Source organism: Daktulosphaira vitifoliae, unplaced genomic scaffold (genome assembly GCF_025091365.1).
Source record: "Daktulosphaira vitifoliae isolate Bord-2020 unplaced genomic scaffold, ASM2509136v1 Scaffold_2, whole genome shotgun sequence".
Taxonomy (NCBI): domain Eukaryota; kingdom Metazoa; phylum Arthropoda; class Insecta; order Hemiptera; family Phylloxeridae; genus Daktulosphaira; species Daktulosphaira vitifoliae.
The window spans coordinates 28,049,079-28,077,018 of NW_026099573.1; the positions used below are offsets into that span (position 1 = coordinate 28,049,079).

The window sequence follows — 27,940 nt, forward strand, 5'->3', positions numbered from 1 at the left end:
AGTTTAGGATAAAGGTGGCCAACCTCAAGTAGTTGTGATTAAGGCAAGAAATAAGAAGACTATTCTGATGTTAAAATTACATTTTTCTTCTTTTATTTTTTTTAAGTACATTAATATGGTATTTAAAAATTACAAAGAAAAAATATAAAAAAAAAATTAAAAAAAAAAAATATTTTGAGAATTATAAAATTTTATATTTTATTTTTAATGTAATTATTTTTACAGTATGTGTTCCATACATAGTAGTACTTTAATATATTATTAATAAATAAACTATACATATTTGTTTTGACTGATTACTTCAATATTTTAACAATAGTTCAGAAAAATTATTATATTTTTATAATTTAATGCAATACTTAAACATTGTTTTTATAATTAACCCAAATAAAATTATAAATAATACAAAATATTATAAATTTATAATGTCAAAAACACTAGCCTTTATCATGTCTTACAAAACATGTACCTAATAATTAGTCATAGGTAATTTATAAAGAAAAAACGCAATTGGTACAATTCATTTATTTATATACTTTGATAAGTTCATTAATTTTTCTAGAATGTTTGTATGTCCTTTTCGCCTAGCTATTTCTATCGGACTCACTGACATTAAATCTAATATTTCTCCATCAGCAAACTGATTATCTATTAAGTAATCAATAACATCTTCATGGTTCAATAGTGCTGCCTAAAATATAAATATAAAATATATTTCATTAATTTATATTGCTAACTTGAATAATTTTTATTCATATAAATACTTACTGTATGTAATGCTGTTCGACCATTAATATCAGATAAAGTAGCTATATCAGCTCCAGCTGTAGCATAAGATTCTAATCTATTAATATTCCCTTTTGCAGCAGCACTAGAAAGAAAAAATAATATAAAATAAAAACATTATCATGAAGATTTTAAGTTATAGTATAACAAGATAATACACACTTGCATAATTGCTGACCAATATATTTTGGATGGCTGTTTAAATGAGCACCACATCTTCGTAATAATTTAATAACTTCAATATGGTCATTTTCCACAGCATCAATAATAGGCGTTCGGTCAAACCTACATATGAATTTATTATAGTTGTTTAGGTATATTAATTATAATGAATTCAAAAATATAAAATTTTCATACCTATCTTTAATATGTACACTAGATCCATTTAATAACAGATAACGAACAACTTTTAGATTACCTAAAGCACATGCCAAATGTAAACCTGTACGACCATCAGAATTTTGAGCAGAAAAATCAGCTCCCTATAGAGGAATACTGTAATTGAATAATAATGTTAAAAAAGATTCAATTTTTTAAACTTACAAATCCTTTCAATTCATCTAGCTTTGTTAAGTCTGAACGAACAATAGCATTACTTAACATAGCAGGGAATAAAACAGCGCCTAACACATTTAACTCGTGAGGGCTGGAAACATGAAGAGTACGAGCAACTGCATCAACTAGATCCCATTCAGCTAAAGTATTTGGCTGCTCAGATTTTCCTCCGCCCATTTCACCTCTTAAATTCCTGCCAAGCATCTAAATTGTAAAGTATAAATAATAAAACAAAATACTTGCAAATATACACATACTACCATACAATTAATTATATGTAAATACATTACCATTCTCTTTGTGTTGAAATCCCAATCATCTTTGGATAAAACATAAGAAAGTTTAGCTAATGCGGCTTCAGGGGTAATATCATTTCCAGATATTACACCAACTTGATTTAATATCTAAAATAAAAATAAAGAAAGCCTTTAGAACAAATTTATCATAAAAAAATTTGACTAGATATTATATATTATGCAATAACTGTGTATGTTAAATGAACTATTGTATACATATTACATATAAAATAAAGTACAATTAATAAGTGTTCATATTTACATGTCCAGTTTGATAAACACTGTTTACTGAACCCTTGCTACATTGACTACAATTTAAAATCATTACTCCTCTATCAGTGGCTTTCTTTACTTCAGCCATAATATCTTCTCTATTACATGGTAAATTACCGGCCCCGTAAGTTTGTAAAACTACACCTTCAATTGGTGGTTGTAAAAACGTTCTAACCTAAAATAAATTCAAATATGAAGCACATAATATTATACATTATTATGAAAAAGTATTATATATTTACAGTGTCAGCGGTTATGTTTGGAAATATTCTCAATAAACTAACATGTTCATTCAAAGACAAATGAACAGAAAATTTCTCTATAGTTTTAGGTCTGTATATCTGTCTAAATGATACTGTTATAAAACCAAATTAGTAAGTTATTATTTAAGTTTAAAGATTAATGTAAATTACCATTTATTTCAATGCCTGCAATAGCTAAAGGAGGTACATTTGGTGAATCAAAAGCATCAAAATTTTCACTGTCTATTTTTACAGTCCTATTCCCTCTCAAAAGCTTGTTGTGGAAAAATATTGTTACTTCTGGTATATTATAGTTGCCAGCTATAAGTAAACTATTGACAAAATTATCATTTCCATCAGTCCTTAAGTCAAACACTGGAAGCTAAAAACAAAAATTAAATTACTAATACCTATTTAAAAGACAATATACAAACTAAACTGATAAACAATATTATACTACATACTTGTGCTCCAGTAATTATAACAGTTTTTCCAAGATTTTCAAACATAAATGATAATGCAGATGCAGTGTAAGCCAATGTATCAGTGCCATGTAAAACGACAAATCCATCATACAGTTCATATGCTTGCTAAAGTTTATTTATTTCAATTAACCAAAGAATACAGGGAAATTATTTTAACATTAGCAACTAGGTTTTACTTAATATAATAATTATGTTCAAACAATTATTTTTGGTATTTTTTATTTTCATATATTTCTTGATTTATCAATTATTAAATATCTTTTTAATTCATCCCTTATAAGGATATCAACTTCATATTTTTTAATTATAACATATAGTTATAACATGATAGTTATTTAAATGACTTATAAAATAAGAATGATCTAATTAAGAAAATGACGGGTCGATAACAATTTTTGAAGCATTATTTCGGAAGTTAACTATTGTAAAACACAGTGGTGGTGAGGTGGGGTTATGTTATTTTTAACACGCCTATATTAGTTTCACATGTATGTTGTTTGTTGTAAGTTTGTAACTCCACGCGCCACGTGTTATTATGTCGCCTATCCCGTCGTCTATGGCCATAAGACTAGACTGTTGTAACGCATTCACCCCATCCCGCTCACCGATGGCCAAAAACAATTTTTTCTTGTATAATTTTATTTTTGGTTATCGTACCAGTACACACGTGCTTGTCAACAATATTATATATATATATATATAAACAAATTTTTATTTTGACTGACCAATACCATCCGCGTGCCATACGGCTTACGTATATATTCCTACCGCCGTTTATACCTCAGGTATAACGTTAGTCCGACCGCCCGCCCACAAAACACGGCTATACCTAGTGCATGATACGTTTGCGTACTTAAGTCGCTTTACTTGTATACATATATATTCTAATTACTATTAAAATTAATATATTAACACGATTTATTCTAATTAAGAGATATAAAGTATTCATTCCGATTACGAGGGATGATTTCCGTATCGTCATTTTTCGTCACTACCTCCACGTTTGGGGAGTGAGTAGTTTGCGCGCCTGCTGCTTTCCTTGGATGTAGTAGCCGTTCCTCTGACTCCCTCTCCGGAATCGAACTCTGATTTCCCGTTACCCGTAACAACCAAGATATTGATAGTAACTACTATCATAACATGAAACTAAAAAGCAAAAAATAAATATAGTTTAAAAAATCTAAAAAAACACCCTTTTAAAATTATTTTTAACTTTTTAGTTCGATGTGCTTTAAAGGGTATTTTTTAGTTTTTTTAAACTATATTTATTAATTTTTTAGTTCAATACGCTTTAAAATCGTTTTTTTAAACTATATTTATTATCATTACACATTACATTGCCTCACTTTTTCTCCAATCAATATTTAAAAATGTTAATGACTTCCGAAGTACTATTTCAAAAGTTGTTATCGACCAGTCATTTTCTTAATTAGATCATTTTTAACACGCTTTTATTAGTTTCACATGTATGTTGTTTGTTGTTTGTTGTAAGTTTGCAACTCCACGCGCCACGTGTTATTATTCTCGCGTATCCCGTCGTCTATAACCTTGAGACTAGATTGTCGTAACGCATTCACCCCACCCCGCTTACCGTTCGCCGACAACAATTTTTTATTGTATAATTTTATTTTTTTGTTTTCGTACCCGTACACGCGTGCTTGTCATCAATACTATATATATATATAAACAAATTTTTATTTTGACTGACCAATACCGCACGCGTGTAATGCGCCTTACGTATATATTATATTTATATATTCCTACCGCCGCTGCCGCCGTTTATAACTTAAGTATAATGTTCCCCCTGCCCACAAAACAAGTCTATACCTAGTGCATGATACGTTTACGTACATAAGTCGCTTTACATGTATATATACATATATATATTCTAATTACTATTAAAAATATATATTAACACGCTTTATTCTCATTAAGAGATATAGAGTGTATTCATTCCGATTATAAAGGATGATTCCCGTATCGTCATTTTTCGTCACTACCTCCATGTTCTTGGAGTGGGTAATTACGCGCCTGCTGCTTTTCTTAGATGTGGTAGCCGTTTCTCAGACTCCCTCCCCGGAATCGAACCCTGATTTCCCGTTACCCGTTACAACCATGATATTGATAGTAACTACTATTATAACATGAAACTAAAAAGTGAAAAATAAATAAAGTTAAAAAAAAAACTAAAAAAACACCCTTTTAAAGAGACTTAAGTACGTAAACGTATCATGCACGAGGTATAGCTGTGTTTTGTGTGAGGGCGGGGCGCGGGGGAACGTTGTACGCGAGGCATGTGCGGCGGCTATAGGAGTATATACAGAGTGTTCAGTAAATAAGGAAACGAATTTCTATTGTACTCATTGTTTGTAACAATTTAACTGTTTCTTAAATTACTGAACACCCTGTATATGTATATACGTAAGGCGCATTCACGTGGACGGTATTGGTCAGTCAAAATAAAAATTTGTTTATATATATATATAATTAATGTCACGCACACGTGTACGGGTACGAAAACCAAAAATAAAATTATACAAGAAAAAATTGTTGTTGGCGAGCGATGAGCGGGGTGGAGTGAATACGTTACGACAGTCTAGTCTTATGGCCATAGACGACGGGATAGGCGACATATACAGAATAACACGTGGCCCGTGGAATTACAAACTTACAAAAACAACAAACAACATACATGTGAAACTAATATAAGCATGTTAATAAATATATAAAATTAAAAAATAACAAAAATAATCATCTTAACATAGTTATTATTTTAAGAGAAATCGAGAAATTAGAGAATAAAGTATTAAAAAAATCATCCTGTATATATAATTTATACTCATAGGCGGAAATCGAGAATACTTAACTCCGTTTAAAAAAACAAGTATTATGAAAATTTATATATATATAAATGGAGCCAAAAATGTATAACATTTTTAGAACGGCTGGGCCGATTTGGCGCAAATTTTTTTGAAATTGTTCATAATTTGCAGAAGAAAGTTTTTACGAACAAAAATTTTGGAAAAACCATTTTTTTTTCTTATTTTTTTGATGACTGACTTTTTGAGTTCCGGAATGTTTTTTCGAATTGAAAAAGCTACAGCAAGCTTTGTGTAATTGTCCATATGACATAATTAATCGTTAACATGGGGCCCCCCGGCCAACACCAAAAAATGGATCAACATGGAGAAATTTAGAATTTTCATGTTTTTCGCACTGCAAGATATACGTTAATAGTTCGTGTGTTGGCAAACCGTCTTCGTTGTTTGTTTTTGTGCCAGAAAACAAAACGAAAAACATTATTTATCATATTGCACTCAACTGATTTTTGTTTCAATTCAAATAAATCAATAAATAAATTGTTGGACTATATGTTTTATTATTTATTTATTTATTTATTTCATCATACAAAATGATGATGATGATTACGCCAATTTGGGCAGACAGTAAAGAAATAATACAAATCAATACAATTAATAACAAACTATAAAACTTAAAACTTTAAAGTTATAAATATTAAACTAAAAAAAATATATAAGATGAATGTAAACAAATATAAAGTAAATATTTGAAGGATCAATTAAAATTATACTTTGAAAGTAATACATGTTGACAAGAATAATGTTGACGAATCATGATTAAAATCAAAATTTCTTAATGAATTACATAAGTTTAGCATGCTAAACAAATGGTTTTATGTATTAAGTTTATCTGAAGGTGTTAAGTTCGCTGGGTCCACTTAATGTTTAAAAAAACTATTTGGCAAAACAACGTTTTCCGGGTCAGCTAGTTATATGTATTAAAAAAAAAATGTAAAAAAGTGGAGGAAAAATCAATTTAGGCCCCACCCAAATTTTTTCATAAATTTCTGCCAATGATTATACTTAAATTAATTAAAATGTTACACAAGTTCTCTAGAGAAACAATTATTAAAATTATTACCCATATATCTTCAGCTATTTGTTTCCAGTCTTTTATACTCATATTGCTAGAATCTAGAAGTTCATTATATTGATATATTGAGTAAATAATTCTTCGGAATCCTTTAACCTTTCTAGATTTATATTTAAATTATAATAATAATTATACGTTGATATTATATATATAAATACTATTATGAATTTGTTATACTTACGGTAAAACAAGTGGGCTAGAATTCATGGCTGGTCCATATTTCTTTTGAGCATATGCAGCATCATACAAATGGGGATCTTGTTTGATTTTTCTTTCAAAACTATTTGGTGTAGGGACTAATACTGTAAAGCCAAAGTAAATATTTTACATTAAACAATAAATTACAAGTAAAACAAAAATAAAAAATATTTTTCTAGAAGTTTATTAGATGAATCTATATTATTTTAATTTTAATATAAATAAGATAAAAATATATTAAGATTTTATTATTTTAGAAGAATATATGAGAACTTGTCAGTGATGTATTATACACCACTTTGATAAGAACACAAACAAACAAGTTCTTATTTAATTTATGAACTTGTTCGGAAGGATAAAGGACAATTCATCACTGAGAATAAAATTACCAACGAGATTTTTAAATAAAAAAAAACCTTTCACATAAGCAGTTATGAGAGGAGTTGCTTGGTACCTTCACTAGAATTTTCACAGACCTAAATCGAAATTTTATCTTTATTCCTATTATATGTAAGTGAAAATAGTTAAAAATAATTACTTTATTTTAATTTATTATAGTTGTCTAAAAATTTTACTAAATATAAAATTGATCTAATATAAAGCCTTACCGACAATAATTGAACTAAATTTGCAATTTTTAGCTTCGATGCGAAGCTGAGAAGGTATTAATTTTACTATGAGGTGTTTTTTTTTTATTTATAATTATTTATTTTTTTTGTGTCTGTTACTACTTTTTCTCAGCTCTCACTTAACTGATTTCTTTCCATGATACGTCAAAATATCACAAATCGTATCTAGTCGAAGACATTACCCTCAAAAATTGAAAAAATTTCGGACTTTATTTTGTTTTCATGGTGAAAACAGTCATCAAAGTTAATATTAAAATACGATTTTTGTAAAAATATTATTTTTCATATTTTTAACTTTATAACGCTATAACTCTTTGAAAAATGTATGGATCAATACAATTTTTTTATGAGAAATAATATTTATATACTTCTTTAATTCGACATACTTTTTTTATAAATCGGATCATTTCCCTTAATACAGGGGGGTTCAAAACATAAAAATGCATATAGAAAGTAGAACTTTTTCAACTTAATTTTTGAAAGTGTTCCGGAAATACTGACAATTATATATATATATCTTAAATTAAAGCTTATGTAATATACTTTAATATTAAAAAAAAAAATGTTGGACTTTATTTTGTCTTCATGGTGAAAATAGCTACCATATTCAAAAATATGCTATTTTTGTGTTAAAATTTTTGGTTTTGTATTTTATTTTATTATAAGGAGATTACACTGATTTTCAGAAATATTCTATCAATCTAATTAACATAGTATAAAAAATTTAACATATTGTAATTTTTTTGTGTCTTTGAAGTCAAGAAAAATAACTTTAAAATTTGAACTAGCTAAATTTCCATTTTTATTAAGTGACGAATGAGACGTACGGTTTCTGAGACGGTAACACTTGGGTCTTTCATGCCTGTGGCACTGAATTTTTTCTTAATTCTTTTTGAGTTAGAAAAAAATGTTTAACTCATTTGATTTTTATTTCATTTATATTCAATAACTTCAATAAATATCAAGGATTCCATTACTGTAGTCTCCTCTCGTGAAAAGAAATTCATATTAATATTATTTTACTATGTGGTTTTTTTTTGTAGCTATCATTTATTTTCTCAGCTCTCACTTGACCTACTTTTTTGACAAATTTTTTTTTTTAAATGAAACACTATCTACAGATTTGCATCGAAGCGTTTTTTATGATAGTGATTTTAATCACTGTCAGATATCATCTATACTAGACCCCACTATGCCACGACCCCACTGTGCTGGTTTTTTTTAATGTACTATTTGGATACAAGTATAAAAATGTTGACTAAATGACTTAACATGGATATAAAAATACTTCAAAGGCTTTGGAGAAACTTTACTGATGTTATCAATTAACATTAATAAACTTATTTTATAATACCTAACTAATATTATCGGCAACTAAAATAAAACGTAAATTTTTCATACCTTTGTTATTTTTTAGCTATTAGATATAATTGTAATATTTCAATTTACAGGTGAAATCATATTTTATGAAAACATTGCTGATGACTTCTTTATAATAAATAGCGAATACCGAGAAATCAATTTTAATTTCGAATTATATACATACAATATATACAACTAAATTAATACATAATTATATACAACTAAAATGTATTTTCAGCTTAATGATTTATAGCGATAAATTCTTTTGCTATTATTAATTTACCAATATCGAATAAAGTCTTAAAATCGAGATTGAACACATGCAAGTATATAACCTATTGGAATTTGGACGACGTTCTGTTGTATTTTATGTTGTGAAAATATCTACTCTTTATCTTTTTTTTAAAAAAAAGTCTTTAGTAGATTAATTATTAAAGCTTAGTCAATGCATGCGTGCCACATGTTCGATGAGTTTAATCAATGTTTAGTATTGCTCATTGGAAAGTAGCAGGTGCGTGATATGTCGAAATGCAAGTAAAAATTTTTATCTTGGTAATCTGTATACTTTTCAGGTTGATTAAATAATTTCGATTAATAATTTCTATTTAAATAGCTTATAATTTTTCACTGAATTATGTACTCTAATTGCGTTGTTCAAACAAAGAGATCAACAAGTTATTAAATGTAATATACAAATTAGTTATATGCGATTGTACCTATTTTTACGTAAATTTTCAAGTATGACTTAAGACATTGGTTTTTGAACAATATGATAAAACACTTGGTAATACACTCACGCTGTTTTTTTTTATAGTGAACTAGATCAAAGACTTTCTATACAAGTAAATTACAATTGAAGTATCATGAATTTTAAAGTTCTAAAGCTAGTTTAAAGACTGGTTATTATCCATCGTTAGATCAACTATCCACATAAGGTTAAAACCAGGGCCCCAATTAAGACCTACGTGACCCCATATGAAAAATATTGCTACCTTAGAAAGTAACGAATAAAAAAACTGCATGTGCACTAATCATGATAGATTAGTAAAATTTATTTAAGGTCATATGACCCGGGGCGTTCGCCCCCTTAATCTGAGTCTGGTTAAAATAATGCCATTACACATTTATAAATACGATATCAAATATTTCTTTTGGACAATAAAGTTATAACATAACTTAACAATAATTTTCAATTTACAATCAAATAAATACAATAAAATATTTATTAAGTAAAGTTTTTTCTTTTTTATTCAACTGTTCTTAAAATGGCAGTTTATGTAAAATATTGTCTCTCCTTGATTAAGTATAATATATGGACGAAAACTAAATTAAAATTTGCCAAACAATGAAAATAAATTAATGTTTATAAAATTGATGTATACATAGTGTTTTAAACTAAGTCACCAATATAAAATTTAAAAAATTATAATTAACAAACAATAAACTTATTATTTAATTCAAATTTTTAGAAATTGTTTGGGAGGTCTAACATAATTTTTCCCCTCCTTATAAATATTCCTATATAAAATTTTATTATTTATCGGAGACTATGACAGAATTTAAAACTCTAAGCAAAACTTGGGACTTATACCTTATGTTTAACATTGAGAGGCCATTAAATCTGAGTTAAATAGTCAAATAATTGCACTCCATAAAAATACGATTAAACTGCAAGTACAAAAACAACAAAGTAATTATACAGCTCTTTTTTATAGTGTAAAAGTTAATTAATATCAACAGTTTAATCTTTACCCAATATAGTTAAGATATAATTAGTTTATCAATAATTTGTTCGATATCAATAATCAAAACCAATTATATAAATTTTCTATTATAATATGATAAAATATTGTTTGAAAAATTTTAATTCCTAATTGATAAAATTATAAAATGATATAAAATTAAAATTGAATTTTATGTATCCTTAATATTTAGACATCAATTAAAGTAAAGAAATAGTTTATTTGTATTGTATGATGCAGATGTATAATTATAAACTACTTGAATTGCCTTTAATCTACAGAGAAATATTAAAATGGAGTTAGAGGGGCCCTTCTAGAAATATTTGGGGTAACAAAATTTTTTTTACTAAAAATGGAAAAATAGATGAATGAAAATAATTATTTTTAATAAAAAATATTATTTCTTTTTGAGATATTAGAGAGTATTAGAAAACCCATTACCATTGTTAACTATACAAAAATGATGTATTTCGTATTTGGGAAATAATATTACCATCATCAGCGCTAAATACACAATGACATTTTAAGGGTTTCAGCGCCTCAGCGGCAATTTTAATTTAATATCCCTCATTTATTTTATATTAACCTTGTACAATTTTTAACATTCTTAGAATAACTCTTACAAAAACGTAAGTTTCTAGGTTTAGTTTTTAAAAAATTAAAAGATAACTGACTACAAAAAATGTCCTACAAAAATTTGTTTATCAACTGAGACGTTATACATAAAAATTTATACTTAAACTAAAACTAGGACTTGGATATTGTAGCTCTCAAAATTAATGAAGAATCTTCATAACTCATCTAAACTCAACCAAAAGTTCCTCAAGATTATTTTAGGAGGATATATATAAAAAAAATGTCTACTTTCTCCAAAATTGATCTTTATGATTCATAAATTTTTATCATGGAAGGGTTCTATTTTCAATATCCCCTACAATAACGGCCTTGATGTACAATAATAACTATCAAATGAAAGATAGACGGATACTTTTGTTTTATTTTTTCTTGTCGTATCTTGCCACTTATATCTATTTCACTTTTACATTTACTTTTCCTACGATTCAACACGAAATAACTTATTTAAAACAAAATAAATTAATGACCTACAAAATAGTTTGATAACAGAAACGGAATTTTTTTCGAATAATAATTTATGACTGTTATTACAATAGGATATCATTGATAACATATCATAAACAGTGCAATTTTACATTATTACTTCAGTACTACGGCCGTTGAAATACCCAAGTAGTTTGATTAGAAATATGAGAAGTTATTGAACTTAATTGAAATATATTTTTATTAACGAGATATTTAATTCTACTATTAATAAAAAAAATTAATTCATAGAACACACAAGGACTGAATTATTCCAAAAAGATTTACTAAATAGTATAAATATTTTACAAATCTAAGGTTTTTCAGCTTATTAAAACGAGAAACTAGCCAAAAAATTATTTTTACAAAAATAGAACAACGAATAATACTAACGTTTTACTTAACCGTCTAAACACAATAATATCAGACCAGTCAACAAATAAACTTACGAAAAAAACTGTCAGGGCATGTCGCCAATAAACTACAAAATCTGATACACTTAAATGTTGTTTTTATTTTAGTATAGGTCTTAGCTCTTGTAGTTTTAAACACAGGTCATTCTTTGGTAAAAAACGGTATCTAATTGTACTAGTTGTAAAATTGTAACACGAAAACAAATAAAAATATAATTTGGGCGCTGTACTCAAAATAATACACGTTTCTAAAAAGCAAATTACGCACGATTTAGATTTTACAACAATATCAGCGATTTTAATAGATGAAAGAAAGCAAAAAAATGTTAAGTGTTCTCACCGTCGTCATTGTTTCGCATCATTCCTATAGTGCCACCCGTGTAAATGACCAAAATTTTGGACTCTTTGTCATCATCTAAAGTGATGGAATCACACCGGCTCCTGGAGAAGTTATGATAAGTGTTGGCACTTTTATTGGAATACAAGTCATTTGTAACGGTAGATTCAACATTTTTTTTTTCATGAGTACCATTTGTTATAACGTTTTTTGAATATCCATTAGTTTGTTTATAATCAGAGTGTAAAATGGTGGTGTTGACAATCCCATTGAGTATCTCAGATTTATCCATACCAGATTACAGAAATTTGTGGGTTTATTAAAATTGACTCAGAATTAAATATTATACAAATAATGGAATCCTCTTGAAATTAGATGTACGTTATTTTATCTTTTATTCGATTCAAACAAAAACGATCTTGGAACTTATATTTAGTAAAATGATTGAAACTGTTTAAAAAAAGTATGTCTATCTCGGCCAAGTCAACTAAATTAATGAGTCCGTACAACAGCGTTTCACTGCACACACGAACACAACACGTTGCGTACTAAAATATAAATTCACTGGTTTCTTATTTCTTCTAAGACTACTGTACACATGTGCGTTACAATTATTATAGATTATTATGCTCCCACCTTTTTATATAGTTGTACATTATCCACAGTTATAGATAATAGTCTATTATCAGTTTTTTACAACACAAAATTTATTGTTTCTCTATCACAATCTGGTCATTTTCATAAATGAATATCAATTTTAAACAGGTTCTGTACTTTATCGACAGTTATTAATAATAACCTTTGAAAATTCAACGTGATTGTTAACGTCCGAATATTAAACTATAATATACTTAAAGCTTTGCAATCTTAAATGACTAAAAAAATACATTATATGGATGAATTAAAATTTAGATTATGTTAGCATACGTACTTTGAAGTCATTATATATTTTTTTAAACTATGGGAACCTATCTTATGCCTTTAATTCCGCTCTTTCATATTTGAATATATTTAATCGACATATTCAAATTGAGATCAGGTATTTGTGATCACTAAAAATTATACTTAGTCATTTTTCGATGATTCATTCATAATATATGATTAATTTAAAAGGTCCTTAATTATAAACATCTAAAATATACGTTTAACTATGAAAATAATCGTGTTATTCAAACGTGACTGTATTTAATACTAAATTGTTGATGATGTTATCTTTATTATTTATGATATTATTAACGCATTAAAATCATATTAACTATTCAATTTTTATGCTACTTAATCTTCGATTGATAATATTAGTACATTATTTATGTTGTGTCTAAAATAATTTCAATGGTATAATATAATAATAATGATTGAAATATTTATTGGAGCTATCAAATAAGTCCTTTTTTTTAAATTCTAATCAATTTTTATTTTATAACAAATAATATAGTGTCTCAGGCCTAACTGACAACGCTTATAACTTTTGACACAATTATCATTTTATTGAATTTTTATTTTTAAATAGTTATTATATACTTAAACTACATTTAGAGTAAGGTGAAAAACGCGGGTGGGGTATGCATTATAAATACACACCAGTATGAGTTCTACCAACACGCGTTCCAATGTATTAAAATGCATGTAACTCAATGAGTACTTGTGTTCTAAAATTGATATTGACTCATCAGAATTTTATGTAAGAAAAAACAAAAAAATGGTTAAATTAATATGTTGAAAAAATAAATGTAAATAAATTATTTATATATATGGTATATATACTTTTTTTATAATATATATTTACATTTTATAAAAAAGTTATTATAAAGTTCAAGAATTATATAATTAATATTAAAAAACTTTCAATAAACAAATAATTTTATCAAAAGTTGTCAGTTAAGTATGAGACATATTATATATATAATTATTAACGTTTACATTTTAGTATAAATATGCTACTATAATTATTAACAATAATTAATATATAACTTTAAAATAAATCTATTGTGTTAAAACGCTACTCGTGATGGTAAAAAGTATTTATGTATTTCTTTTATTTAATTTAAGTTTATATTTAAGTATAATACAAAATCATATTTTTAGTTATCAATTAAAGCAATTTTATATTATTATTTTTAAATAAAAAAAATTGTTTATTTATAACTTTTTACTTAGTAAATGTGTATAGTTTATTTTAAAAATATTACACTACATTTACAGTACATTAACGAACTCTAGCAAAATAATATTTAGCCAAACATTTCAAATTCGGCTATTGTGTAGATGGCGCTATACTTTACCTATGCCAATGTGTTCACTAATCTATTAGTACTCGCTAGATACTTAATAGATGTTATAAAGGCAATACAGGACGATTATTTTAACATTAACCCCTTGATTTCTCTTAGAATAATAATTATGTTAAGAATATTAATTTTGGTATTTTTTTGTTTCGTATATTTCATTATTTGTCGGTTAATAATAATAAGTTTTTCTATTCATTCCTTATTATTTTTAAGATTGTAAACTTTATTTTTTTAATGGCAACATACATATTAAACTAGCTTATAAATTAAAAAATTATCTAATTAAGCAAATTACGGGTCTTTAACATATTTTACCAGTACTTCAGAAGTTGTGACCATTTTAAAACATATACTTAAGGATTTATTATTAAACTATATATATATATATATACATATGTACAAACTAATGGAATGTGCATTTTGCAAGCAAAAACATTGATTAAAACCACTTTATAAACACTGAAAATGAATCTAGAAATTTCCAAAATATTATGTTATGACGAAAAAGCTTACCTACAAATTTCAATATTGATTTTATAAATATGTTATATTAGTCTTACTACCAACAGATAATTTTTTGTAATGTAATATTTTTATTATTTTTTAATCTATTATTATTAATTTGAAGGGCCCTTTTGGCCACTGTTTTCGCGGGCCCTTTAGAAAAGCTAGTCCGACCCTGATAACTAGTGATATTATCTAAATGTTATGGATTGATTATTACAACTATTGATATTAACCTTTATTTATTATATAAATAAAATTAATTTAACAAAATTAAAAAATCAGAATTTGGAAAAGGCTTAATAAAATGTAAGGATAGCAGAACAAGATAAGTACTTTAACGTTTGGACATCCATAACTCCCTTGAAGATAAATATAATTTTCATCATTTAAGTAAAATCTTTAACTAGATGAATGAAAATGAATAAAAAGTAATAGATTTTAATAATACTTGTAAAATTAATTTAATAATAAATAATACATTTTATCTTTTTTACGATAAGGCGAAGTAAATTAGCGAAGTTAAGCTTCTACGATTTTTCCTCACTTTTATCAATAGATTTAAAACTCTGAACTTTGCAGATGAACTACTTCAATATCTAACCTAACACTATACATTTTTCCAATCGTCACTTTTATTATATTAGGGGCAAAATATGAGTTTTCCGGAAAATTGTAATTTTTGTCATATTTTCCCGACTAGTATGATGACAAATCATTCATTTGAATTATTAATTTTTCCAATATGCTTGATTTACTGGGTAGTTAAAAATAATATTTTTTTGCATAATATTGTGTCAAATAAAAAATGCTGAAAATTATACTAAAATGTTTTATCGATATTAACTACAGTTAATGCCAATAACATTTTGATAATGGATATTATATATACAGTGAAGTGTACAATAAATGCTACTATTATATAGTCCATCCCAAATTAAAGGGAAGGCGATCGCCCCAGGACCCATCTTGATTGAATTTTACTAACCTAGTCATGATTAATGACCAAGTTTTTCTAAATTTTTGCTAATTTCTTTTTTTATTAATATTTATTATTAAATATTAATTTTTTTTTTGATATTTTCCATAAGGAGGCCATCTGAAGGTACCGCCTCGGGGTTCATATAGGTCTTAATCCGGCCCTGATATTTTTAAAGATTTATACATTTTTACTATCTATGTAAAACATAATTTAATACATGGTATGTACCATTTCATATGAGTAGAGTAAACTGTAATAGGTCCAAATATTTAAATAAATAATATCCTTTTATGAAAATTAAATTTCTTAAAAAGATTTCTTTCAGTGATTAAAAATAAAGCTTAAAATATGTTTAACGAAAAAAAGTTATTGCAATAGATATACAAAAATAGTTGATAAATATTAAACCTTGTCCGTTTTTATGTAATTTTTAGTTGTTATAAATTCACCGAGATAAAATCGAATAAATTATAAAAATTTAGCATATTTTTATTTTACTATTCCAGGATATTATTTTAAGTTTATAATACAATTCTGCTATACATGAAATGTTTTTATTTAATAATCTAGAATACTTCAGTTAATTAATATTTACATGTATTCAAAGGAGACCGTAGTGATTAATCGAAATTTCTCAAATTTGTATTTAACTTTTGAGGCTAAACTTGATACGTACTTTTATATTCAGTAATGTCATAGTTTTATCAGGCCAAATTATTTGAGGTATAAGTTGACTAATAAAATACATTAAATATATAACATTTAACAAGTGAACGAGGTTTATTTTGTTTCGAGTGCACTTGGAAATGTTTATTCTTCTCGAAATCTTTAATTTGATACAATTTTATAGGAAGCCATCTTTTTTAAATGTTATTAAAAATTTAAAAAACTGTCATTTTTAGAACAAAAATGTACGTTTTTTGACCTTTACGACAGATTACCAATAGAAGTTATGAGAAAGTTTATTTACTTATTATTGAAATTAAAGTAAATTTAAAAATCATTTTATTTATATATTTTTTTACTTATTAAATATAACACACAAACGATCATAGATTATACATTTACAACATATATATATAAAACATAATTAAAATAAAAATAATACTAATACTTAAAATAAGGGAGTGGTTTAAGAAGGAAAACTGTTGAACAATAAGTGGAATCAAACTAAGAATATAAGGGCAATCAATTGTGTTGTTAATTAAGCCATAAATCCATGTTATTCGTCTCTGGGGGAGGGGTATACAAATTTAATTCGGTTGCTGTTACATTGATATTCTGGTCATCTTGCCTATTTTAAAAACTACTATTCCACACTAGGCTACTAGCTGATAATGCTTTCCAATATAACTATCTCGTCATGATGGTACATAGTGAGATCCGGATTAAAGAGGTTTCACTGCATATTGATAAAAACTTATATGAATATTTCCGTGTTGTATTTAATAATAAAAATTTTATTACCGTTTATAATTAACTATAAATATTGATTAACACTAATATATAACCACAAGCTAGTGTTATGGTTTGAAAATAATTACAAAAGATCCTCTCGATGAATCCACTATTTATCATGTGCAATCCAATTGAAACTCGTGATACGCAAAAGAACAAAGGGTTGTGCACAACAAAAAAATACATATTATTTGGTGCGGGGAAGTTCAAGTGGACGTCGTTTTAAGGGAAAAAAACGAATCGATTGAAATGTCGTCATCGCCGTCAAATACTTGATAGCGAATCCCATGGGTTTAAAACCGAGCGATGGCCAACAGCCCCATCATCACCGCATCTTGGACACGCGACGTACGGCGGCGTTTCAGTGGCGGAAATGCGGCGTCCGCGTGTGGCCGCTGTCCGCATGCGATATGTTTCCTGCCGCCGCCGCCGCCGCCGTGTGAATAATTCATTACATGTGAACGCCGTCGTCTCTGCCGTATTACGGCCAACGGACGGCACGCGGCCACGAAACATCAGAAACGACAAATTAATTATAAATTAATATTATCCAACTACACAACGTGATATACTTCTATGCGGTAAGACTAACCACATTTTTTTCTCCACTTATGTGTACTAATATATTAATATGCAATAATGAAATTCGTGTCGTTCCCGTGTACACTTTTGAAAAATTCGAAATGACAGCACCTTAATTATTCTAACGTTAATTACGACAAAATTCACCTATCAACATATTTTTTCCAACTCGAATGTGATAATCAATAAATATTAACTATATACTTTAGATGTTTATACATATACTAACCTCTTTACTTAATATCTGCAGACGTTTCATTGCGATACTCAATAACTCGTTAGTTAATTGATTTTTTTTTAGATTTAAATGTATGTGAAAGGTTTCAATTGATTTATTTTATCAATATTTGTTCTGTTTTTTTTTTTTAATTGGTATTATTTAGAAAGCTACTTATTGTCTTGTGTGGTACTTAATAATAATCTCAATTCGTATGATTTTACTCGATGTACCGAGCAAAAAGTTTTTTTAATCAAAATAATTTAAGGTAATTAAAACTGTTTTTAAAGATTAAACGTACCAAACTAGAACGTAGTTTTTATAAGAAAGAAGAAAAAAAGATGTATCATCCGATGGAAATAATTGCGTTTTAAACATACATATTTGGAAATGTGTTAAAAAAATGTTTTATGTCAATCTCACAGTGAAAAATTTTGAATGTGTTACTAGTTAAATGTGTAAGTTTGACAATTATTTTTTATACAAAGAGTGCAACGAATAATCAGTTGTACTCTATTATTTATTAAAACAAAACAATTTTTCATTATGTTTGACAAATATTTTTTTTAATATAACGAATGGCTGTTTTATTATTTCTAGTAAAAATTATTAATGTGAGTAATCTATATCTCCCAAATTATAACAGTATATTTAATTTTATGTAAAACAATTACTTATAAAAAGTAACTGTTATCTATATTAGATAAAATAGTGTTCTAAAACTATAGTTAAAACATTTTTCTTTCAATTATTTTACATATCGTACTTAACTATTAGGAACACGAATTCGTTTCAATATATAAATTTAATTGGACACTTTTAGGTATGTGTCATACGAAATGATAAGATAAATGTTAAGAATAAAATATAATTATTTTTCCGTGCAAACTTCAAAGGTTATGTTGTCGACGGATAGTAAAATATGTGTCATCAATTTTATATTTCTAGTAATAATAAATGAGATATTATTTTTTAGCTTAGTATTTTTACGCCGATTCAAATTGAGTCGGTTGCTTCAATTTAAAAAATTGCAATTTATTCTGATGGTTCTGAATAGCTAAATTGTTAGAAGTTAGCTCGGAGAAAATGTTCTACATTATGTTTTCATTCCCAGACCCGTTTATTTATTTACTTTTGTCATTTGAGAGTTGTGACAATACACTGCAATATACGTTTAAACGGACCCTAATGGTCAGACCCCAATGAACGTCCTCACAATAAAAATATACGTATGGTATTAAAATAGGGTCGAAATAATACTTATAGTAATTTGTTATTAGAACATTCGAATAATCTGAAAAAGACTTCATTGACTAGACATATTGCCGGGTCTAAAATTTCAGAATTTTATAATTATATCATGATTTTCATATTTTTATATTTATGATAGAACAATTGGGTCATTATAATTGAGTCATACACCTACAAAAGAACGTCCAAAAACCAGGCACGTAGCCAGAAAATGTTTATTGGAGGGGCCAACAATTTTGGGCCTTTGTATCATTTTCCATAATTTGTTTACCATGAAAAGATTGTGGGGGGGTCCCTCCACTCCTTCTTAGACAGTATCCCATTCTATGAATCTTACAAGTTCAAAATTTGTGTTTATTTTTCGAAAATTGGTGGATTATTCCAAAAGTTACATGATCTGCTATTTCCTTATTAATATCCTGATTAAGATAAAGTATGTCGAATGAAAAAGAGATTATTAAAAAATATTATTTCTCATAAAAAAATTGTGCTGATCCATACATTTTTCAAAAAGTTATAGCATTATAAAGTTAAAAATGTAAAATACAAAATCGAGAATTTTTACACAAAAATATCATTCGGTAGCCATTTTCACCGTGAAGACAAAATTAACTCCGAAATTTTTTTAAATAAAATAGTACATTACGTTAGCTTTAATTTAAGATATAGATAAAAGTGTCAGACTTTCCGGAACATTTTAAAAATTTAAGTGAAAAAAGTTAATTTTTTGTGAAAAAGTTGTCATTTTAAATCCCCCCCGTGGGCAGGTAAAGGGTCAGATTTATAAAAAAAATATATCAAATGAAAAGTAACGATATCATACATCTTTATAAAAAAGTTATGGCAATTTTTGAGGGTAATGTCTTCGACTAGATACGATTTGTGATCTTTTGACGTATTACTGAAAGAAATGGGTTCAGTGAGAGCTGAGAAAAAGTGGTAACAGACACAAAAAAAAACACACCATAGTAAAAATAATACCTTCTCAGCTTTGCATCGAAGCTAATAAAATAATGATATGAACATAAGCTGATTTAATTTTTCAACTTTTAAGCTATTAAGAAAAAATAATTTATTCCTAAATACTAAAAACTAAATACTAAAATTAACAATTAAGTTATAAAAAATTTTAAAATAAATATAAATTATAAACAATGTAAAATTTTATTTTATTTTATTTAAAATTAAAAACAATTCCTGCCTTTTTTTAGTCATATTTTAATTACTATTATTTAGAGCACGCAAATAACAAATTAACAAAAACAAATAAATTACCTATTGTAACTACTAAATTATAAAAAAAGAAACAAATTAAAGATAAGATTTATCAAAAATTTTTTATAGAGTATACTCTATCGAATTTTGTAATCAACTAGATTCTAATCAATGCAGATACTTGGTAGTTTGTTATCATTTGTTAGACCAGAGTTAAACAAAATTTACCTACAACCAAGTTTGGAGTAATTGCTATTCCATTTATTATTACGTCTAGAACGTTATCTTTTTCAAATAACGTTGTCTATGAATATAAAAATGAAAATACAGCCATAATAATAACTGTATTACTCAATAGTAATCACAAATGAATAATAATTTCAATGTATATAAGGCCTAGCACGTTTTTGATAATTCGTAAAAATAATTGAATTTTAAATTTGGGGGGGCCGGCTCTGGGCCACATTAAATTTAAGGGGGGCCAGGCCCACCCAGGCCCACCCTTGTCTACGTGCCTGCCAAAAACACTTTATTTTACCTTTTTCTAGATTCCTAATTCGTCCAGAAAAGTAGAATTACCAAACAAATATTTTTAGACGTACGTTTTTTTGCAACTAGGCAACTTAATTGTGTATTTAATAATATTTTATGATCATTTGCTATACTTGTATAAAAATGTAGAAATTTAATTGTTTTTAGTATGGAAAAGTTTATTTATCATTACTATTATATAAATATTACTATTATATCGTTATATTATTAGAATGATTCGGCAATACCAAAAAGACATTAACTAATGTTCAAAAAACTTAATCAACACTATTGTAATAGTGTTAACATAATATTTTTACCGTTTTTACTAGAAAAATATTATACAAAAGTTATTATTGTTAATGCGCAATAAACATAATATATAGTAAAATTAATAAAAATCATGTATGATTATAAAGTGTGGTATTTTTTCTTTCTGATTTCCTAATTAATGAGCAACACTAGTATAACTAATTATGTAAAATTAATGTAACAAAATGTTTAGAGAACATTTTCAAAAGACGAGAATTTTCTTTTTTACTTTTCTTTTATTATATTTTACATTATTGTTAAATAGGTATCAGTGGTAAACAAATATAAAATTGGTCACTTTCAAAATTATTTATTCAGCTCCAAAAAATTTTACCATACAAAGTTAGAAATATAGTTCAATTAAAATAAAAGTTTTAACTAATTTTTAGTTTTAAAGTTTAAAAACGCCTTTAAAGTTAAATTTAGAAGCAGCAAAATTTATATTCGACAGCCAAATTAAGAATTAATTTGCGGTTATTATATACATTTTTGTTGACTGGAAATTTCTCAAATGTATATAAATTAAAATATTTTAAGAGAATTATTATTTTAATTTTTGAACAGAAAATATGTTTTTTTTTTTAAATTCTTGATATTTTTGTTCTAATTGATCAAATAATAGATTATATTTTTAAACATAATTAATTATATTTATTATTAAGATTTATTATCGTCTCAATTAAAGAGTAGTATAACAAAAATAAATAAATCAATTTTCAATAAATATTCATTATTTCAAAATTTTTTTATGTTTTATATAATATTGTTAAAGAATTATTTTACCCTTATTTTTTTTTTTTATTAAGAAAATATTCTCATTTCCAAGAAATTCTCTCAAGAATATTCTTCCGTTGCTTCATTAAGTACAACTCTCAAGTCTTAACTAAGAAATTAAAATATTCCTAAATACATTATTTAGAAATTTTACACCTTAGGTAAAATAGATAAAACTCATTTGTCCACTATTCATTTTATGACTAGACCAATGCATTTTGCGATAATTTTAGCATATAATAGTATTTAAGGTACACATAAAAATACATTCTCTTATGAACATATGTTATAATTTCTTATACATAATCCATAGTAATAATTATAATTTTATAGTTATACTCCATAATCCAGCAATTTCAACACCCAAGACCATTCCCCCTGTTTTCCTCCTTAAATATATCTCTGATATTTATTGTTATATTAGTAAATTATTTAGAATAGAGGAAAAGTCAATTTAGCTAGCTTGATTTTAGAACATTTTTTAAAATAAATTGTTCAACATAATCTAAGGATTACATATATACCCTATTCAAGTTATTTGGGAATTATTCTTAAATCTGAAATCAACTACTGGAGGAGCTAAAGAGTTCTTCAGCACACCCAGACTCGATTTTAGCCCCCCTAAGCTCTAGTACCTTATCCGAATTTAATACCTATAGAGTTTCAACTAAGTTTATTTTATTCAAAACAATTTACTATCAATTTTTTCTATACAAATATTTTATTTTGCACTACGTTTACGTTATATTACTATTGTAGCAAATAAAACCGTTATTTTGAGTATATCAATATTCTAATATTAAGCTACCGATCATCATAATCGTTAGCTCAGTCTTACAACCACCAACTAACCGCCATCATTAATACAGGTATTACACATTATATTATTATAAAGCCATCTAAATTAATGTGGTGGATTAGAGAGGCAAAGTCCCACACGGCTCTGTTAACCTTACATAATTTTAGTACCCCTTGGATTTTTGCTCTAGTTGTACCATTGAGATGTGATCAATTGATTGAAAGTAATAATATAAAACTGATATCTACCAATAAAAATTTTATTTAGACCACACGCCATTTAATAGTAAAAAAATAATGATAGGTTCTCGTTTGACTTTGAAAATTACTCCTAAAATCAACAAGGAGTGGCAAGGAAGGGGAAATCTAGCCCTTGAAATATTTTATTTTGAATAATCAGTTTTATCAAATGAATTTTATATGCACTAAAACATAATTTTATAAAAATTAATGAACAAAAAAAATCATACAGATCAAAATTTACTTTGTCCCTCCTCTGTTAATCATCTTATGAGTATCATACTAGTAATCCATACGAATTCAAGTGTTGAGGCAATAGAAATAAACACATGAAACTATTTCTTTGATTTAGACTAGATGAACATTTTATATAAAAATTGGCCATGCTTGTACTTCCTATGATTAAACAAGATGAACCAAAACTCTTTTAGCTTTGTATTAAGAGTGTGCATTATGAATTCATTATGAACCCAAATTATAATCATACCCATTGAATGTAACATGCCCACTCTATGCTTGTAACTCGATTAATACTTGTACTGAAGATTGTATATACCCATCAACATTTTTCGTTAGAAAAAGGCTACAAAATACTATTTTGTAACATTGAAAAATAAAAAATGTACTTTTTTCTTATTAGGAACAAATAACTGATAAAAATATTCTTTTAACGTAGTCTAAGAATGTAAGAATTGTATTTAAAAAATTACAGTAGAATTGTTATTAATTCAAAAGTAATAAGAGTTGTCGGTTAGATGTAGTTTATACTGCATTTTTGTAAAAATTATTTTAAACTAATGATTTAACATATTTTATTATTATTGAATAATAAGGTTTGGTTTATGATATACATTGAATATATTAAATATAATATCAGGACACCGATTTAACTAAAATAAGGTCTAAAAGTATCATAAGAAACACACATTCAACTTTTTACTTATTAATTTTTATGACATTGTGGTGTACATATATGTATACACCATAGTTATATATGTATATAGAGCTTTTGTGTTGTGTCAGCTAAAAAAAAAAAAAAAAAAACAGTAAATTGATCGACACATCAGATTTATTAACAGAAATATGGTAACTACTGATTGTATTCTCTTAGGTTACCTTAGGTAAAACATTTAATATACAATTTTATTTTTAATTAAAAGAAAAAAAAATCTCTTATTTCGATTCTAGATAATCATTTGTTCGGAGGAATTAGAGGTATCTCCTATACAAATTAGGCAGTTACACAAAAACAAAATACAGTAAAATTTATTCTACTGATATTCAATAATGAGAATATTTGATAATTATTATAAACTCTTATTTTTGAATATAATTGTATAAGATATTTTTCTTTAACAATTTTTAACAGTAAAAATAAATTTGATAAGATAATTCGAATGTTGGATTTTTTCCTTAAGAACTAAAAAGTTGATAATTTAAAAATAAGTGGACTGAAGATAAAGTCGACGAATAACAACTCTGAAGTATAGCATGATTTACTTTAAAAAAAAACAATTTTTTTAATTAAAAGTGGTCGGATCTATTGCAATGTGTTCATAATTGAATCATCTAAAAATAGTTAAGATTTTATTCGTCTCTTATGTCCATAAAATTGTCTTCTTTCTGTTTAATATTTTGGTTTATTTAAAACTTCTTAAATTACCTGTCAACACACATAAAACTAATTAATATTATAACTGTCATAAAATATAAATATTTAATAAAATAATTTTTTTTTTTTTATTAATATAATATCGTTTATAGATATGTTGACATCAGCAATAGTTGATCCCTAAGCATTAATAATATTGCTATAGTATTGACGCTGTTTAATGTTATTAAAATTGATTAGTATATATTTGTTAACTAATTTTTAGGATAATATTTTAAATTTTGTTTGGAATATCTTTTTGGTTTAATTCTTCACCTTTTATTTTTTATCTATTTATATTTTCAAAATGTTCAGAATTATTGCTTTTTAGTCTAAACAATGGCTAACAATTTGACCACTACTATCATTCTAAACAGTGCAGGCAAATCAACTGCACTAAATAAATATACATTGAAAATGTTCTCCATTAATCCAAATTATGACAATATTGTTATTAATTTTCTACATACTTAAACAGTTGCATTTTACTTATTTATACAGATTAAATATTATTTTATAATGATATGATATTTACAATGATAATATTAGACGTTCAATTATGCATGCGTGATTATTTTGTAAATATATACAAACAAGATGCATTTTATATGTGTATGTTTGGAAAATATGTGTTCATGTACACACATTTTCTAAACATTTTTTTAACTATCATTTTTATGTAGAAATAGATATTTATTAACTTTTATTTATTTATTTAAATATTATTCTAATTACACTTAAATCTACATTAATATCAATGTCTTATAATACCAAATTCACAACCCATACTTTCATAGCACTTAAACTGTTTTCATATGAATTTATGCGTTGGAATATTAAGTATTTCCTTCAGTTGTCATTGGACTTGATTTTGATTATATTTGACAATTAAATAACACCTATGTTTCTTGTTGAACAAAAGTGAGCAAACTTAATACTTAATAACTAAGATGCAAAATTATTTTACAATAAATTTATTTAAAATAAAAAATCAATAAGTATAATTATTATCATTCAAATAATCCAAATGTTATCAACTCATAACAGCTGTTATACCGGTGCAGAATAAACGAAATTTCGCCTATTTTAAAATATCAATTCACAAATCGGTTACTCGTGAGTTTACTTTTTAAAATGTGATTTTATTTTAATCTAGGGATTTTTTGTAGTGTTCTTAACTGCAATAAATCATTTTGGTTTTATTCATGGAGAGCTTTACACTAATGTGTCAAAAATCGAATTGTAGACAGACGGTAACTTGGTCGGACGGAGCAGATAACACATCATAATGAATACTACATACATGTATTTAAATAGAATAAATGAAATTATAACAATATAATTCTGTCAATGGAACTATCCGTTCTACTATATCCAACATGTTACTCAACAAAGACATTTTTATTTCCTCGTAATTAATACATCCCCAAAAGTCAACATCGTTATCCTAATAGATATCAGTCAAGTCATTATCAAATGTGTCGCTTAGTCATTACATCGAAAAACTAGTAATGTTCAATTTATATTTAACTAAATCACTATGTATCTATATTTATTTCATTACTAATTGTGATCATTGGCAATTATAACCCGACACGAGAGAAGAAGAAAACTACGAATCTGATAAATCCATTGTTGATTTAATAATACTTTTGTAAAAATAAAATTTACTCACTTTTATTATTTAGTGATTTTATGAAATTAATTAATTACTATAGCAATATCTATACCAGTAAATAGTATAAATATATACATTTGTTCAAAACTATATTCATAGTGAAATTATAAATTAATTTTGTTATTTTTCACAATTTTGATGTAGCGTGGCAAACTATTTTCCTAATATTTATAATTTATAATTATTACTTAAATAAAAAATAATTACTAAAAATGTGTAGTTTCTCGAGTACTATTCGTCGATTAATACAAATCGCATATACAAAATACTCGAGTATTAAAAAGTTGATTAATAGTAATAAAGTCTAACATTATCATAACGTTATTGAATTGTGTTAATATAAAAAACAACAGTCTCGTAACATACATAAGTACTCTGTTAATACTTCTGAAAATGTGATATGTATATCTGTAAAATTAAAACTTATGACCAATCAAATTATCTGACTAATTCAGTGAAAATATTAATAATTATTAATATTATGAATTTTTTTAAACGTTTACGTTTGATAAAAATTATCTATTAAAAATTCTGGTGCACTAATTAATAAATTTGTAACTGTATAAAAACTAATAAATGGCTCCACAGTTAACGCATCTATGTTGTATTATGCATTTGGTCTTATTTTAATGTTTTTATTGTTAAAATTACACTAAATACAGTCAAACAGTTATAGATATGTAATTTTTTGTAATCCATGGCTTACATTTTAAAATTTTTACTACTCTAGGCGCACATTTTCAAAGCACGTCATCCAGGTAATACCACATGTTAATGTAAAGCCGGATCAATGTGTTACTATTTTTTTTACAAAGACATATAAAAATGAATTATATTCATTTATAAATTGTGTGTTATATAATAAGATGTGTAATACGTACTAGATGTATGGCTGTTGGGAGATAAAAAAACGACAGCGGCCATAAAACTACAGTTTCAAAAAATGTTCACCGCAGCAACGGCTGGTTGCGACTAAAGAAAAAATTAAAGGGGGACGGTGACGGTTAGATGTACACCGAGTGGGGGACGATATGCCGGTACGTTGGTCGAGTCCCGGTTGGCTGTTGCCATGGACGACAAGGGCGGCGC

General features: G+C 26.3%; 1 protein-coding gene across 2 annotated transcripts; it reads right to left on the bottom strand.

The window, feature by feature from the left end:
* Positions 1–68: 68 nt before the first annotated feature.
* On the bottom strand, positions 69–27,804 carry LOC126898707 (L-asparaginase). Of its 2 annotated transcripts, none has more exons than XM_050673006.1 (13): positions 27,733–27,804; positions 6,773–6,893; positions 6,580–6,691; positions 2,617–2,742; positions 2,324–2,534; positions 2,153–2,265; positions 1,900–2,085; positions 1,632–1,745; positions 1,330–1,545; positions 1,144–1,268; positions 949–1,071; positions 769–871; positions 69–691 (listed from the first exon to the last, which is right to left on the bottom strand). In XM_050673006.1, the coding sequence occupies exons 1-13, from the start codon at positions 27,773–27,775 to the stop codon at positions 521–523; spliced, it is 1,764 nt and encodes a 587-aa protein (XP_050528963.1). In that variant the 5' UTR covers positions 27,776–27,804; the 3' UTR covers positions 69–520. The 2 variants fall into 2 exon arrangements, with proteins under 2 accessions (XP_050528963.1, XP_050528962.1); XM_050673005.1 differs by lacking the exon at positions 27,733–27,804 and adding an exon at positions 12,374–12,949.
* Positions 27,805–27,940: the final 136 nt, after the last annotated feature.